This window comes from Malaya genurostris, chromosome 3 (assembly GCF_030247185.1).
Source record: "Malaya genurostris strain Urasoe2022 chromosome 3, Malgen_1.1, whole genome shotgun sequence".
Classification (NCBI taxonomy): domain Eukaryota; kingdom Metazoa; phylum Arthropoda; class Insecta; order Diptera; family Culicidae; genus Malaya; species Malaya genurostris.
The window spans coordinates 184,544,438-184,568,102 of record NC_080572.1 but is presented as its reverse complement, the minus strand read 5'-3'; the positions used below and the strand labels follow the sequence as shown (position 1 = coordinate 184,568,102).

Here is a 23,665-nt window from a genome sequence, read left to right as displayed (position 1 = left end):
TGACTGACATCTAGCACTTTTTAGGCTGTAAACCATTTCGCGTTCAATTTTAACTTTTGGTTGAAATCTGACACTTGAGTGGTTATTTTGTCAGTGTCGGAAAATAACCATCGATCTGTCAAAAATAACCATGCTCTCGAGCAGGGTTATTTCTGACAACATCAAATTAACCGCTCGAGTGAGATTTTAACCAAAAGTTAAAATTAACTGCGAAATGGTTCACAGTCTTAGTGATGTCTGAAATTTACATGTTTGAACGGTTCTTAAACTGTTGCACTTTTGGCAATTTTACAGTCTTTTGAACCCAACCGGAGTACAACTTTACATATCAGATGGATGTTTTCTTGTAATAATATGGAGGCATGTTTTCTTGTAATAATATGGTCTAACACTTCTCCGAAGAAAAGATCACGCAATGTAGGCAAATTATAACTTTAACCTCACTTCTAGGTGGATTACTGATAACTTAAATAATATCATGAAAGGGAGAAAATTCCAGGCAAAAATTCTACTGAAATCAACCTCTGAAGCGCAAACAAAAAACTCGTTTTGGTGTAATTGGGACCACTGTACACTGGAAAAGAAGGAAAAGGCGATTACACGAAAATATTGATATCTTCGTTAAAAATGGACGGATTTTAACAATAGGCCATAGGCCATTGAATTTTTTTACATAAAATATTGTGAAACTCGGAAACTAAACATCAGATCTATAAACAAAAACAATAGCATAAATACTTTTAGGGAGACCTTTCATTTGCAACCAGTTTGGTCAAAATCCAGCCATCTCTGAAAAACACGCCTCTTAATTTGCGCACACATACAGACACAGTCGCACAGACACACATAAATACCCACACATACAGATATTTGCTCAGTTCGATGATGTATGTATGTACCTATATATGTATGTATGTATGTGACAAATAATGTCACTCGATTTTCTCAGAGATGGCTAAACCGATTTTCACTAATTCGAATTCAAATGAAAGGTCTTATGATCTCATAGATCGCTATTGAATTTTAATCAGATCCGACTTCCGGTTTCGGAATTACACAAAAATATGTGCAAATTTATGAGTAAATGCGTACTCAATTTTTTAGGAATTTTTTCAACCCGTTTGTACAAACTAAGAAGCGAATAAAAGGTCTTGAAATTTTTTTAAAAGTTCTCGAGAAGTTGATTTAGATCCGACTTCCGGTTCCGGTATTACAGTGCGATTAGCGAAAATTTTCAATTTCATGAGTATTTTTTTACAAGTGATGACGAAACGAGATGTTTTTTATAAAACTTGCTGATAAATTCATCTAGTTGACAAATCTTGTAAGTAAGAGAATATATAAAACTAGTTTGAGACTATTAGTCCCCGGTTTTTCGATTCTAAAAGCACCAATAATAGTAAAAAAAAGCTTCAAAACGGAGCTCTTTTCAATTTCTCTGCAACGGTTAAACCGTTTTTCTCAAATCATGATTCAAATTAAAGCTCTCATTATCTTTAAATATACTGTACAATTTCATCCAGATCCCAATTTCGTTTCCAAAATTATAGGGCGATGAGTGTCAAAACATTCAAATCGTCATTCAAAATGATGATGCAAAACTGGTACGTGTCGGCACGTTCGTGGCGTGCTTTGTTCATTTTCGTATAGCGTGCAGTGAATATCTTTTTTTCAGGTGAAAACTATGTAAATTTGAAAATCTTTTATTTAATTTGTACCTACTTGTTAGTGTTATTACAAAATCATAATAACGATGCTTTTCTATAAAAGTACACTTATTGCCTTTCTCATATAGAAAGTTTATACAATCACTTGAAAAAAAGAGTGATCTGCAGTCGCCTACAAAGAAGTTCAAAATGGAAAATTAAACCAAATGCAGCAAAAGCGCAATTAATTATCTTTACTCATAAACCAAGAGCTTCTTTTCTTTAACCAAACAATAATCACATTCCCAAATTGAATGGCTTGTAATTGACATGGTCTGATCAAGCTAAATACTAAGGTTTAACGTATGACAAAAAACTCACTTTCAAGGATCACATTGAAGGAATCCAGTAGAAGTGTAATAAATATATTAAATGTTTATATCCTCTCATAAACAGAAATTCTAAGCTCTGCCTAAAAAACAAATTGTTAATTTATAAACAAATTTTCAGACTAGCCATGCGTTATGCAGTACCAATTTGGTCAAGTTGTTGTTCCACCAGGAAGAAAATGCTTCAAAGGATTCAGAATAAAATTCTGAAAATGATTTTGAAGCGTCCTCCCTGGTTTAGTACAAATGAGTTACACAGACTCGCAAATATAAAACCATTAGATGTAATGTCACATAATATTATAAGCGAATTCCAACAAAAATCAATGCAATATTCAATTGAATCGATTCGCTCTCTGTATTAGTTAGTAAGTTAATACACTAAGGTCTTTTTTATGCAACTTTTTTCATGCGAATTTTCAGAGTTATGCGGTTTTTTATGCGAAGTTTCAGAGTTATGCTGATTTTTTTATGGTTTACAATTTTTCCTACACAAAAATCACAATTTGCGGAAGCAAATGATGTCTTCATGGCAATAACCACATCATGTATATAATAGGGCTAAAAAGTCACCACTTGTGGCTGAACACCCAATTTAAATCTTATTAATTTAATTTTAATTCATATTCCAATAAATAGTTTAAAAAAAATCACTTGAAAAATTGATTAGGGAAAATTAGCCTGAAGGGCTAATTGTTTCATATCATTCGACACAGTTCATCGAGCTGAGCAATGTCTCTGTGTGTGTATGTATGTGTCCAATAGAGATGGGCAATTCATTCGCGAATGGTTCAAAAGAACTAGTTCTTTTGAAAGAATGAATGGTCAATAGTTATTTTTTTGAGAACGGTAGTTCTTCAGTTCAATGTCGTGGGCCTTTTTGTTTTTTTTTTGCTTGCGCAATCCTTTTTGAATCTACGAAACCTCAGTTCTAATTGAGATCTCGGTTAGTCATTCAACAGGCAAATTAACTATGAAAAGAACGAACGAACGGCTCTCGAGAACTAGTTCTTTTAATAGAACTCTGCATCACTGAACGGTTCTATGAAATGAACTGTTTTGCCATATCTCATAGTTCCGTAGGTTGCTATTAAATTTCACCATGCTTTCATAGGGTGTTTAAAATTGGATTTAGAGCGACGATGCAAAAAGGGCAGAATTTCTCTAGATTTGGCTCAAAACTGATTTGATTTGTAGGCTATATTAGTTACTTACCAAACGAACCGACTTCGGCTATACTGGTTTCTAGTTCCCGGCTCCAAAAGTACCGGAAATAGTGGTCAAAAGCTCATAAACGAGACTCACTTAATTTTCTCCGAGATGATTTAATCGATTTCCACAAACTTAGGCTCAAATAAAAGTTCCTATAGCCTCATAGGTTATGTTTAATGTGTGTTTAATCATTTAGTGCGACGATGAAAAATAAAGAAAAATTCTTATCAACTTGACATAACTGTTTGCAAATTGAAAAGGTTATGTTAGTTCATACCCAAAGAAAGCTTCTTATTTTATTCAAGATTGATTCCTTGATAGAATCTTCTGATGATATTTTCGGAAATATAAGTAATATGAGAAAGGCATCATTACACCACTAGGTTAATTAAAAAAGGTTTTTATATTAGGCTTAGAGTAGTCTTCTCTTCTCGTATTTCCATATATACATTCCATAGCAACACATGTTTCATATATTCTGAACTTTCTATCCAATCTGAACAGTTGGGATGTACTGTTTTTAATCTTAAGCATTTTGGTTCGTATGAACAACCAATATTTTATAAAAGAATAGACATCCGGAAAGGCAAATATCTTATAAGTAATGTGTTCGTTGTTATCAGCAAAGATTCAATGGGTAGGTTTGCACTTTGTATTCAGTAATCCGGTCATCTCCGTTCCGGTGGGAACCAACAGTTGAAATAGCAACGAGAGCACCACCGTCAAGAAAAACGGACGACGCGACTATGGATCGTAAATCTGCTCTAATGGACGCTATAAATTTTTCGATATCGATAAGTTATAGGTACGAAGGGATAGTGAAATTGTTTCAAAACTTAAATTTGCATAATATCTTTAGCTTTAGTTGGTTGAATGCCGATTAAACTTTGTGCAATGGAAGTTATCAAGAATCTATGAAGAAGGGCCAGCAAAGCTAGTACAATTCAATTGATAATGGTATTGGAATGATAAATTAGAATTAAAGCTTCCAAGTTTCTTAGTTCTACTCTAGCAACGAAAATTTTCATCTCTGACAATCAGTAAATTTCAGCATCTATTAAATTCTATACTGAATTCACAAACGAAAGCAAAGTCAGGATGATGAATCTTTTGACAGTTCATCAAGTTTCATTCATCCAACTCATAAATACTGCATTTGTTCTTTTCGTTTCATGCTCATCATTTGCCTCGCTGTTGTTCGTGAAAAATCTGCACCTGTTCCTGTTGGCTGTTGATTGGACGGCTTTTCTACAAATTAATACCGTTACTCCACTCTACATTCTGCTTCTGATTTTCACTGTCTTCGGGGACAATGACGCTGATGATGATGATGTCGCCGGTGCCACGGAAAACTGTTGCTCCTCACAGATCAAATGGCGAAAGGACGGCCGAACGCTAACCCAAACCGACAAGTATCGTTTATCATCGACCGGCAGTCTGTCCATCTCTAATCTCACCGAAACCGACCGGGGACGGTACGAGTGCTCGCTGTTGAACCAGTACGGACGAGCAACGGCCAGTGGTTTGTTGACAGTGAAGTAAGTATTGTTTAATGGTTTCAATTGTTTCGGCTTAGTTTAGGTACTGCCATTTGAGCACTAATTCAGACAAGGCCGCAATGCAGTCTAAACTTAGTCGACATCGTGAACAACTGTGTCACTGGGTGGGGAGAAATGTGACCTCCCGGGGAATTAAAGGAAAAAAACATGTTTTTTTTCAATTATTTGTATAAGTCCTGTTAAGACATAGAGCCGCCTTGAGTTAGTTTTAAATTTGATCAGTATCTAACCAGGAAAACAGATAGGAAAAATAACATGCGAATGCAACTATGTCATGAAAACCACGAAAATGTTTACCGCAGAGATGGGACTCGAACTCGTTGCCCACTCCTATCCGGCGAAATTGTTTTGCCAATCAAACTACCCTGTATGTGGAAACACATGAAGAGACAGTCAATTATAGTCCTTTCTTTTACACTTACACATCGCATCGCAAGTCAGTGTTCACTCCCTGTTTTGCCATCAGACGCTGATGCGACGTGTATGTGTTTGCTGTCGGATGGGCTTCCATAGAGATTATAGAGTCTCATGGTCCAATAGTCTACTATTGAATTTCAACCCGATCCGACTTCCGGTTCAGGAGATATAGATAGATAGATGATATGCACTCATTTTTTTTCACAGATGGCAGAACCGATTTTCACAAACTTAGATTCAAAGGAAAGGTTTAATCGTATCATAGCCCGCTATAGAATTTCATTTGGATCCGACTGCCGGTTCCGGAGTTACATGGTAATATGTGAAAATTAGAGAAAAAGTGTGCGCTCAATTTCATTTAAAAGGCACAACCGATTTTCACAAACTGAGATTCAAATGAAAGGGCTTATAGTTTCTTAAAAATTTCTAGAACATTTTATCCGGATCCGATTTTCGATTCCGGAACTGAAGCGTGATAAGTGATTTCATCAGTACTTTTCCACGAATGATGATCAAAAACAGGTAAAAATCCCATAAAACTGTCTGATAAAATATTCTAGTTTGCAGAGCTTGTTAGATTGTGGGCATAAAAACTTAGTTCGGCACTACTGGTGCCCCCTTTTCCTGTTCCGGAAGCACCGAAAGTGGTGAAGGAAAACTCCTAAAATAGAACTCTTATTAATAACTCTTATTAATAATGATAATAATAATAATAATAATAATAATAATAATAATAATAATAATAATAATAATAATAATAATAATAATAATAATAATAATAATAATAATAATAATAATAATAATAATAATAATAATAATAATAATAATAATAATAATAATAATAATAATAATAATAATAATAATAATAATAATAATAATAATAATAATAATAATAATATTATTAATAATAATAATAATAATAATAATAATAATAATAATTCTCCTACATGTTTTATGCTGCTGATTCATGCTGTTTAGCTTGACTTACATTTGCAGAAGTTACAGAACAGATTCGCTTCATTTGTTAGATTTCGTCTAATTGATTCATTCGAATTAAAGCATGAGATAGTACAGGGTTCGCCATGTAACTTTTTTTCAAACATGCAATAAAACACAAACGGTTCATCCGATTTAAAAAAAAAATTCATATTAAAGTACATTCCTTTCGGTAAATTGTGGAATATAATTTCATTCAAATGGCTGCCTCGGCTGGCCTTTCAGTACGCCATACAGTCGGTCCAGGTTTTACCTTTTTTTATAAATATAAAAAATAGGTATAGAATTCGCTCAAACTTTAGAAAAATTTTACAAGCCCGGAGGGCCGAGCGTCATATACCAATCGATTCAGCTCGACGACCTGAGCAAATGTCCGTGTGTATGTGTGTGGGTCTATATGTGTGTTGTCAACAAAGAGGTCGAGATCTCACCCAAGTAGCATGTTAAGTTGCTGTCCTGTATATTTCTACTGATTGTGCAATTTATCAAGTTAGTTTACATCACTGTTCTAGTAACTGTTGTGTTATGGAAAAAGCGTAATTTTTCTGTGTTGTGCAACATACTTTCAAGTTCATCCGTTATTACGAACATTTGTTCACAACGATTGTGCAACTGATACAAAAACTCATGCGTCGATCCCATCTAAAAGACAGTAATAAAATCAGCGAAAAAACAATTGTGAAACTCGTACAATCTACTACGTAATGTAAACAAGAAGTGGAATGACGTTTACAAAAACATAATAAACATAATTTCTTATAAATAGGTTTCACATTTGATTTTCAATACAACTGCTCTCAACACAAACATGGATCTTGTAAAATAATCTGTACATGTAAAATGATAATGCACATATTGTAGAATTAATCTTCTGTGTTTTTGTAAGTGAAAAATCGACAAAAAACTGCATTTTTATGGTGAAACGTGTATTCGTACGCCCGAAATTTTCAAGCGCCTTTAAATTAACGTGTTTTGATGATTGTACGCAAATTTCTGTGAAAATAACTGTCTATTATTTTTAATGAGAATCATCGGAATGGTGTTTAAAATACGTGTATTCAAACATCCTTCAAAATTCTCAGACGATTTTGATGAAACCATTAGTTTAACCTCATCCATCATTTTTCTTGAATATTTTCCAATATGGCATCGATTGTAACAGTGAGTTGAATAGAAAACGGTCCACCCAACGTAATTACATATATCATCTAAATAACAGAAAACATTACCATGTTAATATTTCGGAAAGAAATTCTCTACGTTTTGTTTTTTATCAGTTTTAATCTTCTAGTTAAATTAAACAACAATACAGCATAATCATTTATCTTAGAGGGCCCGACTTTTGTGATACGCACTGTAGGTATTATTTTGGCAAGTCCGTGTGCTGGAGTTGCAAAAACAAGTTGCACAAGCGGTAATATATAATAATGGGAGTAACTATAATGAAATTAACTTTTCGTTCAATATCTTTGAAAAGTTATGTTAGGTTTGCTTTTTTTTTTCGCGAGATGAAAACCGAATACAAATTATCTGATCGATTTTTTTTTTCATTTCGTATATAACGCTGTATTCCTGCAACTTTCATGATAATAATCTCATGTCTGCAAGTTTTACGTTCAAATCAAACATCTTGCACAACTTTTTTGCAAATTTTGAATTTTATATCAATGTTTTTCTAAAACTGAAGAAAACTGCACACACTGATCTAAAAATTCATGAGGCAGTCAAAACAATGCGGACTCTGCAGAAATATATTTTTTACAGCAAGGTTATCAATTCGACTTAGCATTTTTTGTCTTGCGGAGAGCATCAATCATTTCACCAATTTTTCTTCCACAAAAGATCTGAAGCAATTTCGACGTGTTTTGTGTCCGGTACAATTATGACAGCGGTGTGGAAAGTTTTTGATAAGTTGCACAATTGTTATATTTACTGCCGTTTTACATGACGATGTGAAATTTTTATGCAGAGCTTCTAGTGAAACATTAACAACTTGGTGATTTACTGCACAATTGTTTTAGATGTACTTAAAGTTGTTCTACAGCGACTTTTTTGGTAGTATTGTAAAACTTAATAGTGATAAGTTGCACAACCAATTTTAATATATATTTCTGAACATATCTAACATAAATAACATTTCTAAATCAATTGTAAAACATCTTGAAAGTTCAATAAGTTACATTTGCTACTTGGGCAGAGATGGCTGGACCGATTTTGATCAAACTAGTCGCAAATGAAAGGTCTCCCCGTCACCCAGAACGCTATTGAATGGTTTTGAGATCGGATGTTTAATTTTTGAGTTATACGAAGTTTTATGTCAAATTTTTCAGTTTTGTGACAGTATCTGTCACACTTGACCTTTGAAAACAGAATATGTTTCTCGACTTTCATTCCGCATGGTAATAGCTATCCAACAAACCATAGATTGTTAAAATCCGACCATTTTTAACGGAGATATCGATATTTTTCTGTAAACGACTTTTCGCCTTATTCCAGAAGTAGGAGTTTTACGCGTTTGATGATAAAGCGCTATTTCGGAGCCAAATGAAACACGATTTTGTATACTGTTACATACAATTGTTTCTGAGTACCAAAAAGACTGTGTACAGCATCTTTTTTCATGGCATTTTACCTCGTACCGATTTTAGCACGGTTCGTTTTTGGCAACATAATCGTTCGAGTATGACATGTAAACTAGGTGATGGCAGCATTTTCAAGTTGAAAGTAATATCATAATTATTTTGATTCAAACTACTTACAGTAATAAATACTGGAAGAACATAACTTTCATATACCATTCGACTCAGTTCTTCGAGATCAGCAAATGCGTGTGAGACAAATAATTTCTCGGATATGGCTGAACCGTTTTCTACAAACTCAAATTCATATGAAAAGTAGTATAATTCCAAACAAGGTTCCTGAATTACGTACTCATTTTTCTCGTAGATGGCTGAACCGATCTAAGATTCAAATGAAATCTAAGAACCATCTATGATTCAAATGAGAGATTTTAAAATCCTATAAAACATTTACTTTTTATTCAGATCCGACTTCCGGTTTAGGAGATACAGGGTGATTAGTATAAAAATGTCCATTTCACAAAAAGTTATCAGGTTTTTCGGGTTGGCAGATTTGGATAGTCGATTACCAAATAAAATTATTTCAGTCTAAGTGGTATTTAGTTTTCGATTCGGAAGGTACCCAAAAATTTAATTCGCGCTACAATTTCTCAAAGATGTCACTTCTCAGATACACACTTCTCAGGTGAATTTAACTGATTTCGGCTACACCGATTTTAGAGCTCCGGTTCCAGTATCGAATCGTTTCTCAAAGCTCAATCATTTTCTCAAAAAGGCCAAATCGAACTTCAAAACCAAAAGTTCAAATTAAAGGACTTATGGTCCCATACAAAATTGGTGAATTTTATCCGATTCTGAAATTACAGGATGATGAGTTTTTAGAATTCTTACCGATATACAAGATGTAAATTGTTAGACGTATTAATTTATGGCCATACGAATCATTTTGGGTTATGCTAGTTCCTGAATACCGGCTCTGGAAGTACCATAAATAATGACGAACATTTCTAAAGTGGAACTTACTTCGACATCTCATGGAATGTTCAATCGATTGTCACACTTTGAGATTGAAATGCGATACGATTTGCAGTTTCGACATTACAGGGTAACGAGTGATCAAAATCTCAAATCGTTTAAAACAACGATAATTAAAATAATGTCATGAGAACTACAAACACCGAAGAATATCCAGGTAAAAAACACATGCATATTGATAAAAAAGGTATCATCTCACTGCTAGGTGGATTAATCACGTTTTTAGTGATAAATCCGGGGGGGAGGGCGAGAGGCCCTGGCGCCTCCCGAAATCAAAAACATATAATTAGTTAGAATATCTCAGACATGTGTTACAGAAATAACAAGACAGTAAACGTAATGAAATGTAATACAATATCAGTTCCAATGGAAAAGTTTAAAGTGTATGTTAAAAACAGCCGTAAAAGGCAAACCGAGAATTAGGTACATAAGCAATCTTCAGTAACATTATTTTCCGTCAGATTTTCTGCCAGAATTCCGGCAAAAGTCTGGCAACAATGCAACAACCGTTTCTGGCAGAGAATTTCGCCTAGCGGTTATTAACGGTTCTGTTTCTGTCCGATTCTTGCCATACAACCCTCTCAGCAGACGGTTCTATTTTGTTGGTCGTTGAGCGCTTGTTGAACGACATACTGCACGAAATAATCGCTCAGCTTTCTGGAACGGTTTGTTGTTGTTTTTACTCCTACAAAAATAGTGTGAAAATTAGTTACTTTCATATAGAAAGAAAATTTGTTGTTATTCTACGTGAAGTAGAAGTATAATACAGGTATGTGGTTTTAGTTTAAATAAATAAAATAAAATCTTCTCCAATCGCTGTTTATGAAATGAATAAGTTTGCACGTTTTCTGTCTTGAGTATTATTATGATATAAAATCGTTTCATTTGTTCAGATTTATATCTTGAAGTTGTTTGTATTGAAAATTGATATTTTAAGTAACTTTGAAATCATCATAATTGATTCAATTTGATATTTTTCAAAAATTAAAAAATGTAAAAATTTGTGGAAGACATCATAATAGAGTACAATCAATTGTTCTGAAAGAATCTAATTGTCAATTTGATTATTCGCAAAAGATCTAAACACTAAAAGTAGAGTAAGTTTGTTATCATAAAAAATTATAAGAGGTGTGGGGAGGGGTGGGGTCTTACGGATGAAAATGCTTCAATATTTGCTTCCCGTGCGTCAATCGTTATCGCTGGTTTATCCTTGTAGACATGAGCCTTAACATGGTCCCACAAGAAATAGTCCAAAGACGTTAAATCACACGATCTAGACGGCCAATTGACGGACCCAAAACGTGAGATGAACTGTTCACCGAAGGCGGCTCTCAATTTGGTCATTGTTTCGCGAGCCGTGTGGGATGTGGCACCCAGTGCGGTAAAATTTCATTTTCAATCGAATAATATAAGATGAAAATGAAATTTATGGCCGCTGACCGTCAGCATACCTATACTAATTCATTTGACTTTTGCTGCCATTTTCAAGTGAAGCTCCCGGAATTCATCGTCAGTTGAATAATCGTACCTAGTCATTTGAAGTTTTGCTTGCTTAGTTTCGAGTGCCAAGTAGTGTAGCTCCTTCATTGCCTTCGCTCTTGGTAGTAAGCAAGTTCGAACGAATAGAATTATAAATGGAGTAAAGTATTAAAAATGAAAACTGAACGAGGAAACAATTAATTTATTTGTATTCTGTGATTGACATTTCAGCTATCTAGTTTGTCTTTCATCTATTATCTTGAACCTATTCGAATGTTTACATGGACCTCATTTGAAGGCCGCTCTCACACTATTGAAAGAGATATTTTGTTACTTCAAGAGATCAACTGACGAGGGTTAAACAAAGCCTCGATTGAAGAGAAACGAATGATGAACTGAATGCTGCCCGTTCGGGCCGTCAGCAAACATTATGTGTGTCAGAGAGTGAAGTTTGCTGCATTAGAGAGATCGTCAATGTGTTCCACATTCAGTTTCAATTGAATTGAATGAAGTTTTACTCCACTGCAGTGGCACCATCTTGTTGAAACCACATGTCAGGCATGTCCAATTCTTCCATTATGTGCAAAAAAACATCAATCATCACACGTTAGCGTTCGCCATTCGCAGTAACGTTTCGCCCATCGTCGCCTTTGAAGAAGTACGGCCCGATGACGCCACCGGCCCATAATCCACACCAAACAGAGACTTTGATGCATTAGTAGCTCTTGTAATGCTTCTGGCTGGTCTTCACTTCAGATGCGGCAATTCAGCTTGTTGGACGTATCCATTCAACCAGAAATGAGCTTCGTCACTGAACACAATTTTTCGATAAAAATCAAAGTCTAAGATTTCCTCCAACTTTGCTCATTCACCAAATCTTAGACATTCATGATTCGATTCATGATTAAATTATAGATCGAACTGAGCAAGTTTTACAATGACACAAGACACGATTAACGCATGATCTATCAAAAACTAAGTAACATAATTATAGTAGATGTTTTTATAGACCCCTATTTTCCTTTTGATATTTTTTCCAATTTTTTGAATTTTTGGTGTTTGGTTAAAATCAAAATTACGATTTTCCACGATAAAATGCGCCATTTTGTAGTTCTAAAATCTCTTCAAAGTAACAAAAAATGGTAAAGAAAACGTTGGGGTAGTGTATTAGTATATGTAGGAAGTATGTAAAAAAGCTTGAAAATGAAAGGTGAAGTAGTTTTTAAGTGACGATGGACAAGGACTTTTAAAACGTGCTTTCGAGAAAAGTACACAAAAAGTTTATTGTAAAATCGGACTTAAATTTTTTTTAAATATTCTTTAAATGCTTTACTTTAAGACAATATAAAGAAAAAATAAATTATTTTTCAAAAGTGGTCGCCCTTTAAACAGAATTTCGAAAATAAGTTGCATTTGTCCGATCCTCGCATTCAGCCATTCATATATCCTAATGATGTTTCCAATCTTTCAAAACTCGATACATTCTAACGTTTCGTTTTCTGTCAACAGGAAAAAGCTGGAACTGCTTCCCGGTGACCAGTTCGTCAGGATCGCCATTGCCGAAGCCTCCCGCGAGGTCGATCTTGCCATCAACCAAAGCATCGTGAAACTTTTCTCCGGAAACGGTACCAAGGCGCAACATCACGGAGATCTGTTTCGTATCGTTCGTTTTCCGACCGGTCCTGCTCGAGAGCTCGCCCGTGCTGCGGAAGTTTACGAACGCACCCTGGTAAACATACGCAAACACGTTGCCTCCGGAAGCAGTTTGATGACGAACACGACGGATTTCAACTATAACGATCTGCTCTCCCCGGATTATTTAGATCTGTTGGCTCAACTTTCCGGCTGTATGGCCCATCGGGTCACACCGAACTGCACGGATCTTTGTTTTCACGCCAAATTTCGTACGTTAGACGGTTCATGTAACAACTACAAAAATCCTACGTGGGGATCTTCTTTAACGGGTTTCCGACGACTGTTGCCTCCAATTTATGAAAATGGTTTCAACATGCCGATCGGCTGGAACAGAACAGCCCTGTATCATGGATTCCCGAAACCAAGTGCGCGACTTGTGTCGACTAGTTTGATATCCACTAACGAGATTACATCGGACGATCGAATCACCCACATGGTGATGCAATGGGGTCAATTCCTAGATCATGATCTAGATCACGCGATCCCTTCGGTAAGCTCGGAAAGCTGGGACGGTGTAGACTGTAAAAAGACGTGTGAGTACGCAGCGCCATGCTATCCGATTGAAATTCCGGAAAACGATCCGAGAGTTCACAATCGTCGCTGTATTGATTTTGTGCGATCGAGTGCTGTGTGCGGATCTGGCATGACCTCGATATTCTTCGGAACCATACAACCTAGAGAACAGATCAATCAACTGACGGCTTTTATCGATGGATCGCAGGTTTATGGATACTCGGAGAGCTTTGCAAGGGATTTAAGAAATTTGACGACCGACGACGGATTGCTCCGAGAGGGACCACACTTCCCGAACCAAAAATCGTTACTGCCATTTGCGGCACCAACCGATGGAATAGATTGCAGGAGAAATTTGGATGAGAGTACGGTGAATTGCTTCACAGCTGGTGACATTAGAGTTAACGAACAGCTAGGACTGTTGTCTATGCACGTCATTTGGTTCAGAGAACACAATCGGATCGCTAGTGAGTTAAAAAAAATTAACCCTCATTGGGAAGGTGACAAGATTTATTTCGAAACTAGAAAGATCGTTGGAGCGGTTATGCAACATATAACATATTCCCACTGGCTTCCGGAGATTATTGGTGTTCGTGGCATGGCAGCACTTGGAGAATACAGTGGATACAGTTCGGAGGTAGATCCATCAGTTTCTAATGAATTTGCCACAGCTGCTTTGCGCTTCGGACATTCACTGATCAATCCGATTCTACATCGTTTAAATGAATCTTTCGAACCGATACCTCAGGGTCATATTCCTCTACATAAGGCATTCTTTGCTCCCTGGCGAATCGTCTACGAGGGAGGAGTGGATCCGCTTTTGCGAGGCTTATTTTCAGTTCCAGCCAAATTGAAGAAACCAGACCAGAATTTGAACACTGATCTAACGGAAAAGTTGTTTGAGACGGCCCATGCAGTAGCATTGGATTTGGCGGCCATAAACATCCAACGTTCAAGAGATCATGCTCTGCCTGGCTACAACGATTACCGAAAGCTCTGCCATATGAAAGTAGCTGATTCGTTTGATGATCTTGCACGAGAGATTACAAGTGACTCAATTCGTAGCAAACTAAAAGAACTCTACGGCCATCCGGACAACATCGACTTGTGGGTTGGAGGTATTCTCGAAGATCAATTACCCGGAGCAAAGGTCGGACCTCTGTTCATGTGCTTGCTAGTGGAACAATTCAATAAACTGCGAGAAGGAGATCGCTTCTGGTACGAGAATGAACAATTCAAACCGGAACAGTTAGCTCAGATTAAGAAGACCACACTGGGACGATTGCTATGTGACAACGGAGATAACATTACCCGTGTAACCGAGAATGTGTTTGTGCTACCAAACAAGCAAGGTGGCTACAAGTTTTGCGATCAGATTCCTCAGATGGATTTTGAACACTGGATTGACTGCAGCAGCTGTTCGAGGGACCACAAACGGTACACTCCCCTATCGCGACAACGAAGATCTACACGCAACAAAAGAGATATAAAAACGCAGCTATCGAAACAATCGTTGTCGGAGAACCACCTGGACGAGGACTCCTTTATTGATGATGACATGAATGAGGAACGGATTGAGGGACTTGAATCATTGATAGAAAGCTTCCAAAAATCGATGAAACAGATGCGACGGAAGATTCGGCGGCTGGAACAACAATGTTCGGCCGCCGTCGCTGCTGCTGCCTTGGCCACGAATGGAAGTGTAAGTCCAATGAAAGGTAAACCCCATGGGCACTGCGTCGACAACAAGGGTATTAAACGACTCAACAACGAAATCTGGATGCGAGATGATTGTACCAAGTGTGAATGCGAGCATCACCAGATAAGCTGTGAGACAGAGAAATGTGCGGAAATGATCTGCGAGAATGGACTGGTACTGATGAAGGAGGATGGCAAATGCTGTTCTATGTGTGCCGTAGACGACAGTGAACCAGTTGTGACCGTTAAAGAAGATCAGTGAGCGAAATTTCTCATCAGGAACTGATTGACAGTGATTCTGCGTTGAAGGTGTAGAGTTTAGATTTCGAGTTCGAAGTTGGTAGCGTTCTTTGGATGTTCAGCTAAATATTAAGTTCATTCTACATTTTTCAGTAACCGAAATAGAGTTTGGTTTAATATTTGTTCCGAATAAATCACCATTGTAAAAGGATTTCATTCTTAAATTCAGATTAAAAAATAACTCCAAATGGCTATATACATATCTACAACACATCTAAAACATTTTTTTTTGTATTTCAACAAAACAAATTCAACCAGTAGGAAATCAAAATAACATAACAATAGCATGCAGATTTTACTTCAATAGATTGATCAAAAATAAATCAAATTTAATGGCTCAACGTCGAACTAATTCCTATCTCGGGAGAAAAAAAATACTTATAACTTGTCTTACACCATTTAGCAGTGAGTTGCCATAAATCAAAAATCGAATCGAAACGGGGGAATTAGACATGGTTAAAAAATTTCTCGGCATGATATGAATTGGTTTAAAAATCTCCAACACAATCTTCATTGTGAGTATCAAAAACACACGGTACGACTCGAATTTGAACCCATGAACCAAACTTTCCTTCAAATTTGATTAGTATTACACATTTAAGCAGTTTTGTACTTTTAGGATTCGGTTTTGAACCTAAAAACGACTAGTGCTGATTCTGAGAAAAAAAAACATTCTTCTGCATAGAACTTTCAACAGACGATTGAATCAAATCTAGGATTTAAAGGTATATCAAAACAGACGAATTTTGATCAAATGTCATTAGATTCAAGCGAAGAAAACCAATCTAGATGATAAGTCGTGATACCAAAAATCTGACAATGAATTATCAACCAGTAATAGCAGTAGTAAGTTACACAAGTTTCACCGAGCTCGGTACATCAAATTGGGTATAATACTTAGGATAAAATTTCACAAATCCCATTAAACAAAACATAAACATGATTCGACTCAATAAAAAAAACAGTTTTATTCACTTTTCGAATTACCTTTGAACCTATTTATTGTACTATTATTAGAAAGAAATACTGCACTTAAATATCACTCTTAATTTTGCGATTTTGGGCTCCCTGTTCCAATGTATTTGGTGTGCTGTCCCCGGGCAATGACCGAGTTATCCTTCTTGTGTCGGAGCTCGCACTCTAGAAAGGCCAAGTTCTTACCGGCCCGAATGGTGTTGGCATCGATGATCACATCGTCTCCTTCTTTGGCGGCTTTCAAGTAGGTCACATGAATGTCCACCGACACCCCCGGCAGACAGTTGTCCTTCGTCATCAGCGCATAGGTCGTCACAACATCCACCAGGGTTGCAGTGTAGCCCCCGTGAAGTCCTCCCGCGCGGTTCAGGTGCTCCTCCGCCACTTTGAACTCAGCCGTACATCTTCCGTCACCTCCGCTGACCATTTGAAGCTGTAATTAGATGAAAATACATCATAAAAGAAGACGTCGAACGTGCAAAGTCACAGCCCAATCGCAGAATCAAATCGGTATCAACATGCAATTAGGGCATATTGTACGTTACGTCTATGCGAATGTTAAAAAATACAATGCTCAATGCACGGCTATATAAAATTCATGCACACAATAATCAAGAGGATCTCGTAGATGGTAGCCCAATCTACGATATTATATACAATGTTCTTAAATTCATAAATTCGGTTTCTAAAACCGAGTAATGAGCATTAAATTTTGTAACTTTTTTATGGGCCTATCGTTCGATATGCCCTAATAACCTGGTATCGAAATGTTCACGTTTGTACAAGCTGAGCCATCTACATAACTATAACATACGAGGTTTGTTAAAAAGTATCGCGAATTTTGAATTTTTGTGGGATACGTATGTTCGATTTTTGATCGTTTTGTGGCATTACGGTGGTACTCATGACTTTCTTTTATGTGGATAATTCCGGCCATTTAGAATGTCCAGTCAGTGTTTGACAGCTATTGTGCGTGGACGTGTTTTGTTATTATTATTTTTTTTATAGCCCTCCGCACCAAAAAGCTCACAATTAGAGCTCCCTGGTCACGGACACATACATATTTCAGTTTAAAAAAAAGCAAAAACTATAGCAAAAATAGAAAAAAAAAAACCGTGATGATGACAAGCTGAGGCCATTAGTACTAACGTTATATACTAGCGAAGAGACATTTAACTATTTATACTATGCCAGAGCTCCCAGCGGAATGTAGAATTGTTTTTAAGGGGCTAAGCTTACAAAAAGTAATTGTAAGCTTACAAAGACATGAATCCACCAAATTGCGGCATCGATCATGCCGAGGGTTCGAAAGCTGTACAATACGATTCTTGCTGGAAATTTGTACTGCATAATCATGTACGACGAAACCTACGTGAAACTCGATTACAAATCCTTTCCGGGACCACAATATTATACGGTGCGAGAAGGGCAAGTGTTAAACCAGTCCGAGACATCGATGGAAGCCGAAAAATTTGGTATGAAAGCTATGGTCTGGCAAGCAATTTGTAGCTGCGGTAAGATTTCGAAACCCTTCATCACCACTGCTTCAATGAACAGCGAAATATACATCAAGGAATGTTTACAAAACGACTTCTACCCATGATTCGAAGCCACAAGGATCCTGTTGTCTTCTGGCCAGATCTTGCTTCTTGCCACTACTCGAAATCAACGGTAGAATGGTATACTACCAAAAATGTCACTTTCGTCCCAAAAGACATGAATCCACCAAATTGCCCACAACTTCGACCAATTGAGGATTTTTGGGCATTAACGAAGCCACATCTCAGGAAACATGTCTCGGCAGCCGAAACTATTCAACAATTCGAAAAAGATTGAAAAAAAAGTGTCAAAACTTGTCGCCAAGAAGTCTGTACGAAATTTAATGAGGAACGTTCGCAAGAAGGTGCGCCAGCTAGTCTACAATGGCTAAGTAGCAAATGTTGAGAATAATATTCTGTTGTTGTAGTCTAATATTATCAGTATATCGAATAAAATTTGAATATCTAACACTTGCGAAATCAAAGTGCGTCCATACTTTCAGGGACAGTCTTTAGCTTTTAGGAAGCGATTCTGCAGTAATTGATTTCTTTTTAGTTAGGATTTCGAGGCATGACCCCATATAATCAATAAGTATTGTATATGAGAGTGGATACATGCAAAGTAGAAGCTGATCAATGCTTTCCTAGGAACAAAATTGCGAACTTTCCTGAGAGCACCAGCAAGTGAAGATAGTTTGCTTTCAATCACTTTTATGTGACTATCCCAAGATAGTGTTGAATCTAGGTGAATTCCTAAGTATTTAAAACTATCAACTTTCTCTATAAATGGTTGACCAATGCATGGCTTCGTGTGATGCGTCAGTTTTTTCCTATGTGAATGGAATACCATGAATTTAGTTTTCGCTATGTTCAAAGACAGTAAATTTGAGTTAAAGTAGCCCATTAGGATACGCAAGTCGTTTTCTATGCATGCCATTAAAGTTGGTGTGTCTTTACATGTATAATAGAGCGCAGTGTCATCAGCAAACAATCTCGGAATACCTCCCAATATCATTGATATATACCAAGAACAAAAGAGGCCCAATATTGCTGCCTTGTGGAACACCTACGTCGATTTGGCGTCTTGAGCTTTTCGCGTCCCCTATATTTACAAACTGTGTTCTATTTGTAAGGTAACTGCGAAAGATGTTATTGACAATTCCTCTGATTCCGTATCGATCCAGTTTCCGCAGGAGAATGTTGTGGTCCAGGGTATCGAAAGCTTTTCTTAGATCCAAGAACAACGACCCAATAATCTGTTAAAATCGATCTCCTTAATGATACTATCCATGAGCTCAACTATTGCAGTTGCAGTATTGCAACCATGCCGAAACCAATATTGAAAGTTGTACAGGATGTTATTGGAATTGAAGAAATCAATCAGCCTGGTAATTGTTGTTGAACACTGATAGATTTGAAATTGGACGGTCTTCGCCAAAACCAAAGCTGAATCATTCCAATGGAAGCTCCCACCCATTTTTTGGTGTTAGACGAAAATCGAAGACCAGCTAAAACACATTCACGCACAATAGCTGTTGAAAACTGACTGCACATTCGAAACGGCTGGAATTGTCAACATAAGTGAGGGTCATGAGTACCAACATAACGCCACTAAAAGATCAAAAATCGAACATACATATCCGCAAAAGTTCGCGATACTTTAGGAACAAACCTCGTACATTTTCAAATTTATACACTCAAGAAGTAATTTACCATGAATAATGACATCCCGCCAGAAATTGAAACACCCAAATAGTTTCACAATCATCGTTTAATGTCGTATTGATGAAGTATGTCATTTATACAGATTTTGTACTGATTTCCTATGCTTTTTAACATAGGAGTATAAGACGAGTAAGATTCATCCAAACTGATCGTGTGATGGTTTGATAGGAAAACAACATTCATATATTACTACGCTGGAACTGTTTGGAAAATATTTAGAACTTTCTATTGCCTCATTAACCGACCGCATGTAGAAAAATGTGAACGTGTGAACACTGCTTAAACACAGCATTTCACAGCGAACTAGAACCAAAATTTTCGACTTCAAGCCAATTGTATGCAGATGACAATCGTGCCACCGTGGTGATTTTATGCAGCTAAATTATTTCGAAATTTAACAAAATTGGGTTTTGTTAAATTTCGAAAGAATTTAGCTGTATAAAATCAGAACGAGAACGTGCAAAATCGAAGAAACTAATACAGGTTTTTTCTAATATTAGGGTTGTCTAACTTAATTCCTTCAGATTTCCGAACTCGAAACTGTTGGTACTCTGGAGTTCATATTGATTCGGAATTCATACCGAAATCCACATGAAATTCAGAACGTAAGTTTCCGGCACTCTCGGATATGATTCGGAACTCATTACAAACTGGTACGGTAGCTTGAAGCATCCGACTGAAAACGAAGGGAAGATATGGCAATTTCTTTATGGGGACTGAGTTTTCAGAAACTTTTCAATCGAAATATTTCATACAGGCGTAGTGGGTTTGACACAACCCTGCATAAAAGGGCAAAATGTCAAAATAATCTCCAAATTCATGAATTTGTATTCGCTTCGAAAATGCATTTAATATATTCCTAGCCAAAGGTTAACATACGTTCAATTATTAGTTCCTGTCCGAAAGCGCGTATCATTTGATTTAAGTCAGGTGTTTTAAACTGAGGTAAGTGTAGTTTTATTTATTTACCTGCTGCAAGCACCGATCATACCCGTTTGTTTTTGTCATGTAGCTTGAAACGGCACGAAGAAATTCCAATCCCTTTTTTGCACTCATCTTCACCAGTGAATCTTGCTCTTCAGTTAAATTCGATAGAGAGGTAAAATTCGAAAGACCTGCACTACTATTACGCAAGCACCCGATTTTGTTGAGGTAATGCTTAGTACTGTAAATGTGAGTACATCAGTAGGATAGTGTTTATAGGGAATTGTTCAGCTTTGTTATGATTTTTCGTTCGCCAGTGAGTTAACGAGTCAAAACGGAATGGCAAAAAGTTGTAATGTTTCAACAGCGCGCGTGAAACATTTCAGAAGTGTATTCTGCATGTTCACTAAAAGAAATGCTTCGTTTCAATTATGTACAGCTAATAAATAACCATTCAATATTTATTTTATCATTTTTAGCTTACCTCAAACAAAATGGAAATGCTAGAATTCGCCAGTATTCAACTTCCGGAGCAAGTTACCCTACCTTTCGCGATTTCCTGCTCCGCTGGGTATCACGTGGTATCAGCAAAGGGTTACATAGAAATCTTGCAGCTGAAGTACAAACATATCAACGAGGACTCCACACTGAATTACTGCATAGATCGTATCGAGTGTTCCAAATTAAAACCAACCGGACGAATCGCTACGAAAGAAAGTGCGCTATATAACAACAGCACTCGCGAGGAACGAATCAAACTCATGCTCGATCAAACTATCATTCCGAATGTTGCCACATTGTATACAAATATAGTAATGGCCGTTGCTTCTCCTCCTGGAATTCTGGAGGATTACTCTAGTTGTTTGATAAGCCATTTGACTAACCTAGGTCAGCTGACGTTACATCGACTTAACAAAGATTCTAACGAATGGGTTCCGTATATTGACGCATCTGCAGTTTGGCTGGCGCACATTTACGATGACCGACTTGTTCTGAATTTTGATCGTATGCAGTCATTAGTGCGGGAGGCTCTCTTTACTGCCTTCACCTGGCGAAATGAGGTATTTCGCCAAGTGGCCTATATAGCAGCAGGAACCAAGTCCGGCAAGGTAGTTATTTTTAGTTTGTACTCAGACAGTGTTCGAGTAGAGTATGTTGCTTCTGCATCGGATGCGGTTCGAAGTCTCAAGTGGATCACTGTTGCAGAAGATCGCAACTTGCTGTTGGTTGGTCTGTTGAACGGGAAAATAGCAGCTTTAAGCTTTCGAACGTTACCCAATTCAACTGTAGGGGAATTCTTGCAGCTACCGGACATTTGGACGGAAGAGGATAGTTTGACTGTTTGTCATATGCAGTACGAAATTGATCTCGCTAACGAGCGTATATTAATGTTGGCCGTCAAAGGAACGCATTTGCTAGTTTTCACAACTAATCTCGATGGTGAAATAAAATCGGTGGCCATTCAGAACATGCACAATTTTATGATAACAGGTAAGTTGATTTAAGCAACAGTAGGTAGGTTGTAGAAATTGACTTACTTATTTGTAGGCCTCCAACATCTCTTCAACTTTTACTATGTTGTTTGTACCCTTCCTGGATTGATATTTGGTGTGGAAATCAAATTCATCAAAGGTGATCAACTGGTGATTGAGCTTAATCCAATAAAAACTGATCTTAACGTGAGCAAATTTTCAATATATGGTGTAACCGCTACTAAAAATCGTTCCTGTTGGTTGTTCCTTGGTTATCCGTCGAAAAGTTTCGACCGGTTGAGTCTACGCACACCGACCGTCGTGTTCTTCTGTAAGTTTAGCGATCGTGATTCATTGAATATTTTACTGGCAAACCAGTCACTTCGAATGACTGAATACTACGACTGCGCGGAAGTTATTCGATTCAGTGGCAATCGCAACACAGCAACACTAAGTCAACTGGAAGCACTAGCGAACACTCGGCCGAGTGTTGATGATGCTTACGCGTATCATCTTAAAATGCAACTTATTCAACTTGGTGCACGGTTGAGCTATTTCAAGAAACGTTGTCAATCGATAGCTGAAGTGTTGTTTCAACAATCGCAATTTGTTGCGATGGTAATTGAAATTCTACATGCGGCCAAAGTGATATACTATTTCATGTTCGTTCGTCAGTCCTTCCCCCAGTTGAGTTACAACCAACTGTTAACGATTCGTTGCCTTCGTAACTACATAAAAGATTTCGTTGACGACAGCTTCCCAGGAGATTTAGAGCATGTTCACCTGTCACTCAAAACGGTAATGGAAGAGGTACTTGCGCATGCCAATGAACTGCTGTCCAGCGCACCGCAGCAACCCTACCATGAGGAGTGCTCATTCTGTGGAGAAGCCATCGCTGACACCAAGCAGAGTTGTCCGCAGAATCATCAAACCTTTCGCTGTTCTTTAACCAAGCAGCAAATCCCAGTGCGGAAAGAGGAAACAATGTGCGCTATGTGCGACCGTAGCTCCCTGGATGTTGAACTGTTAGGAGAGATTTTCTACGGAGACGGTGGACATTTATCTATCTATTATCGGTATTGTTGTGTATGTGATTTGCCTTTCGATAAACGCGTCTTGGTTTGACAAATAAATATATAGAACGCATTTTGTGCGAGTTCATCTATTACTTCTTCTTCGAAATCTTCTTCACTTTTAGAATAATAAAGAGTAAGATAGTCATTCTAGAAATTACAAAGTCATCAGTGGGAAATTATTACTGAAAAAATGGCGTTAAACGGAACTATATTGTCGTGAATACGACTTACTTTACTAGAATTTACCCTGTACAAGAATGGGCAGAACTTTATCGCGAATATCTCTTGATGTTGGTTCTACAAGTAATCGGGAATACGATCAGGAAGTTGTGATTAAATTTTCAACAGCGTGAGATAATTATAAATAACTGAAAAATAAAGTTTTCTAAAACTATTGGAAATAATTAGAAAAATTCATCACGCTTGCTTGCATCTGG

At 37.1% G+C, this 23,665-nt stretch overlaps 3 protein-coding genes across 8 annotated transcripts in view; 2 read left to right on the top strand and 1 right to left on the bottom strand.

Moving 5' to 3' along the window:
• LOC131436539 (peroxidasin) overlaps positions 1–16,512 on the top strand; it is a 416,998-nt gene extending 400,486 nt beyond the window's left edge. For all 4 annotated transcript variants that reach the window (XM_058605296.1, XM_058605295.1, XM_058605297.1 and 1 more), the window contains 2 exons: positions 4,616–4,785; positions 12,822–16,512. In XM_058605296.1, the coding sequence (XP_058461279.1) occupies positions 4,616–4,785; positions 12,822–15,480 (2,829 nt within the window). In that variant the 3' untranslated portion in view covers positions 15,481–16,512. The remainder of the gene's footprint in view (positions 1–4,615; positions 4,786–12,821) is intronic.
• Positions 16,462–20,860, bottom strand: LOC131436542 (acyl-coenzyme A thioesterase 13-like). The gene is made up of 2 exons (XM_058605301.1): positions 20,726–20,860; positions 16,462–16,926 (listed from the first exon to the last, which is right to left on the bottom strand). Exons 1-2 carry the CDS (start codon positions 20,810–20,812, stop codon positions 16,564–16,566), a joined length of 450 nt encoding a protein of 149 aa, XP_058461284.1. The 5' UTR covers positions 20,813–20,860; the 3' UTR covers positions 16,462–16,563.
• Positions 20,248–23,298, top strand: LOC131436540 (uncharacterized). Of its 3 annotated transcripts, none has more exons than XM_058605300.1 (3): positions 20,248–20,701; positions 21,160–22,171; positions 22,229–23,298. In XM_058605300.1, the coding sequence occupies exons 2-3, from the start codon at positions 21,175–21,177 to the stop codon at positions 23,275–23,277; spliced, it is 2,046 nt and encodes a 681-aa protein (XP_058461283.1). In that variant the 5' UTR covers positions 20,248–20,701; positions 21,160–21,174; the 3' UTR covers positions 23,278–23,298. The 3 variants fall into 3 exon arrangements, with proteins under 3 accessions (XP_058461283.1, XP_058461282.1, XP_058461281.1); XM_058605299.1 differs by lacking the exon at positions 20,248–20,701 and adding an exon at positions 20,771–20,908; XM_058605298.1 differs by lacking the exon at positions 20,248–20,701 and adding an exon at positions 20,808–20,929.
• Positions 23,299–23,665: the final 367 nt, after the last annotated feature.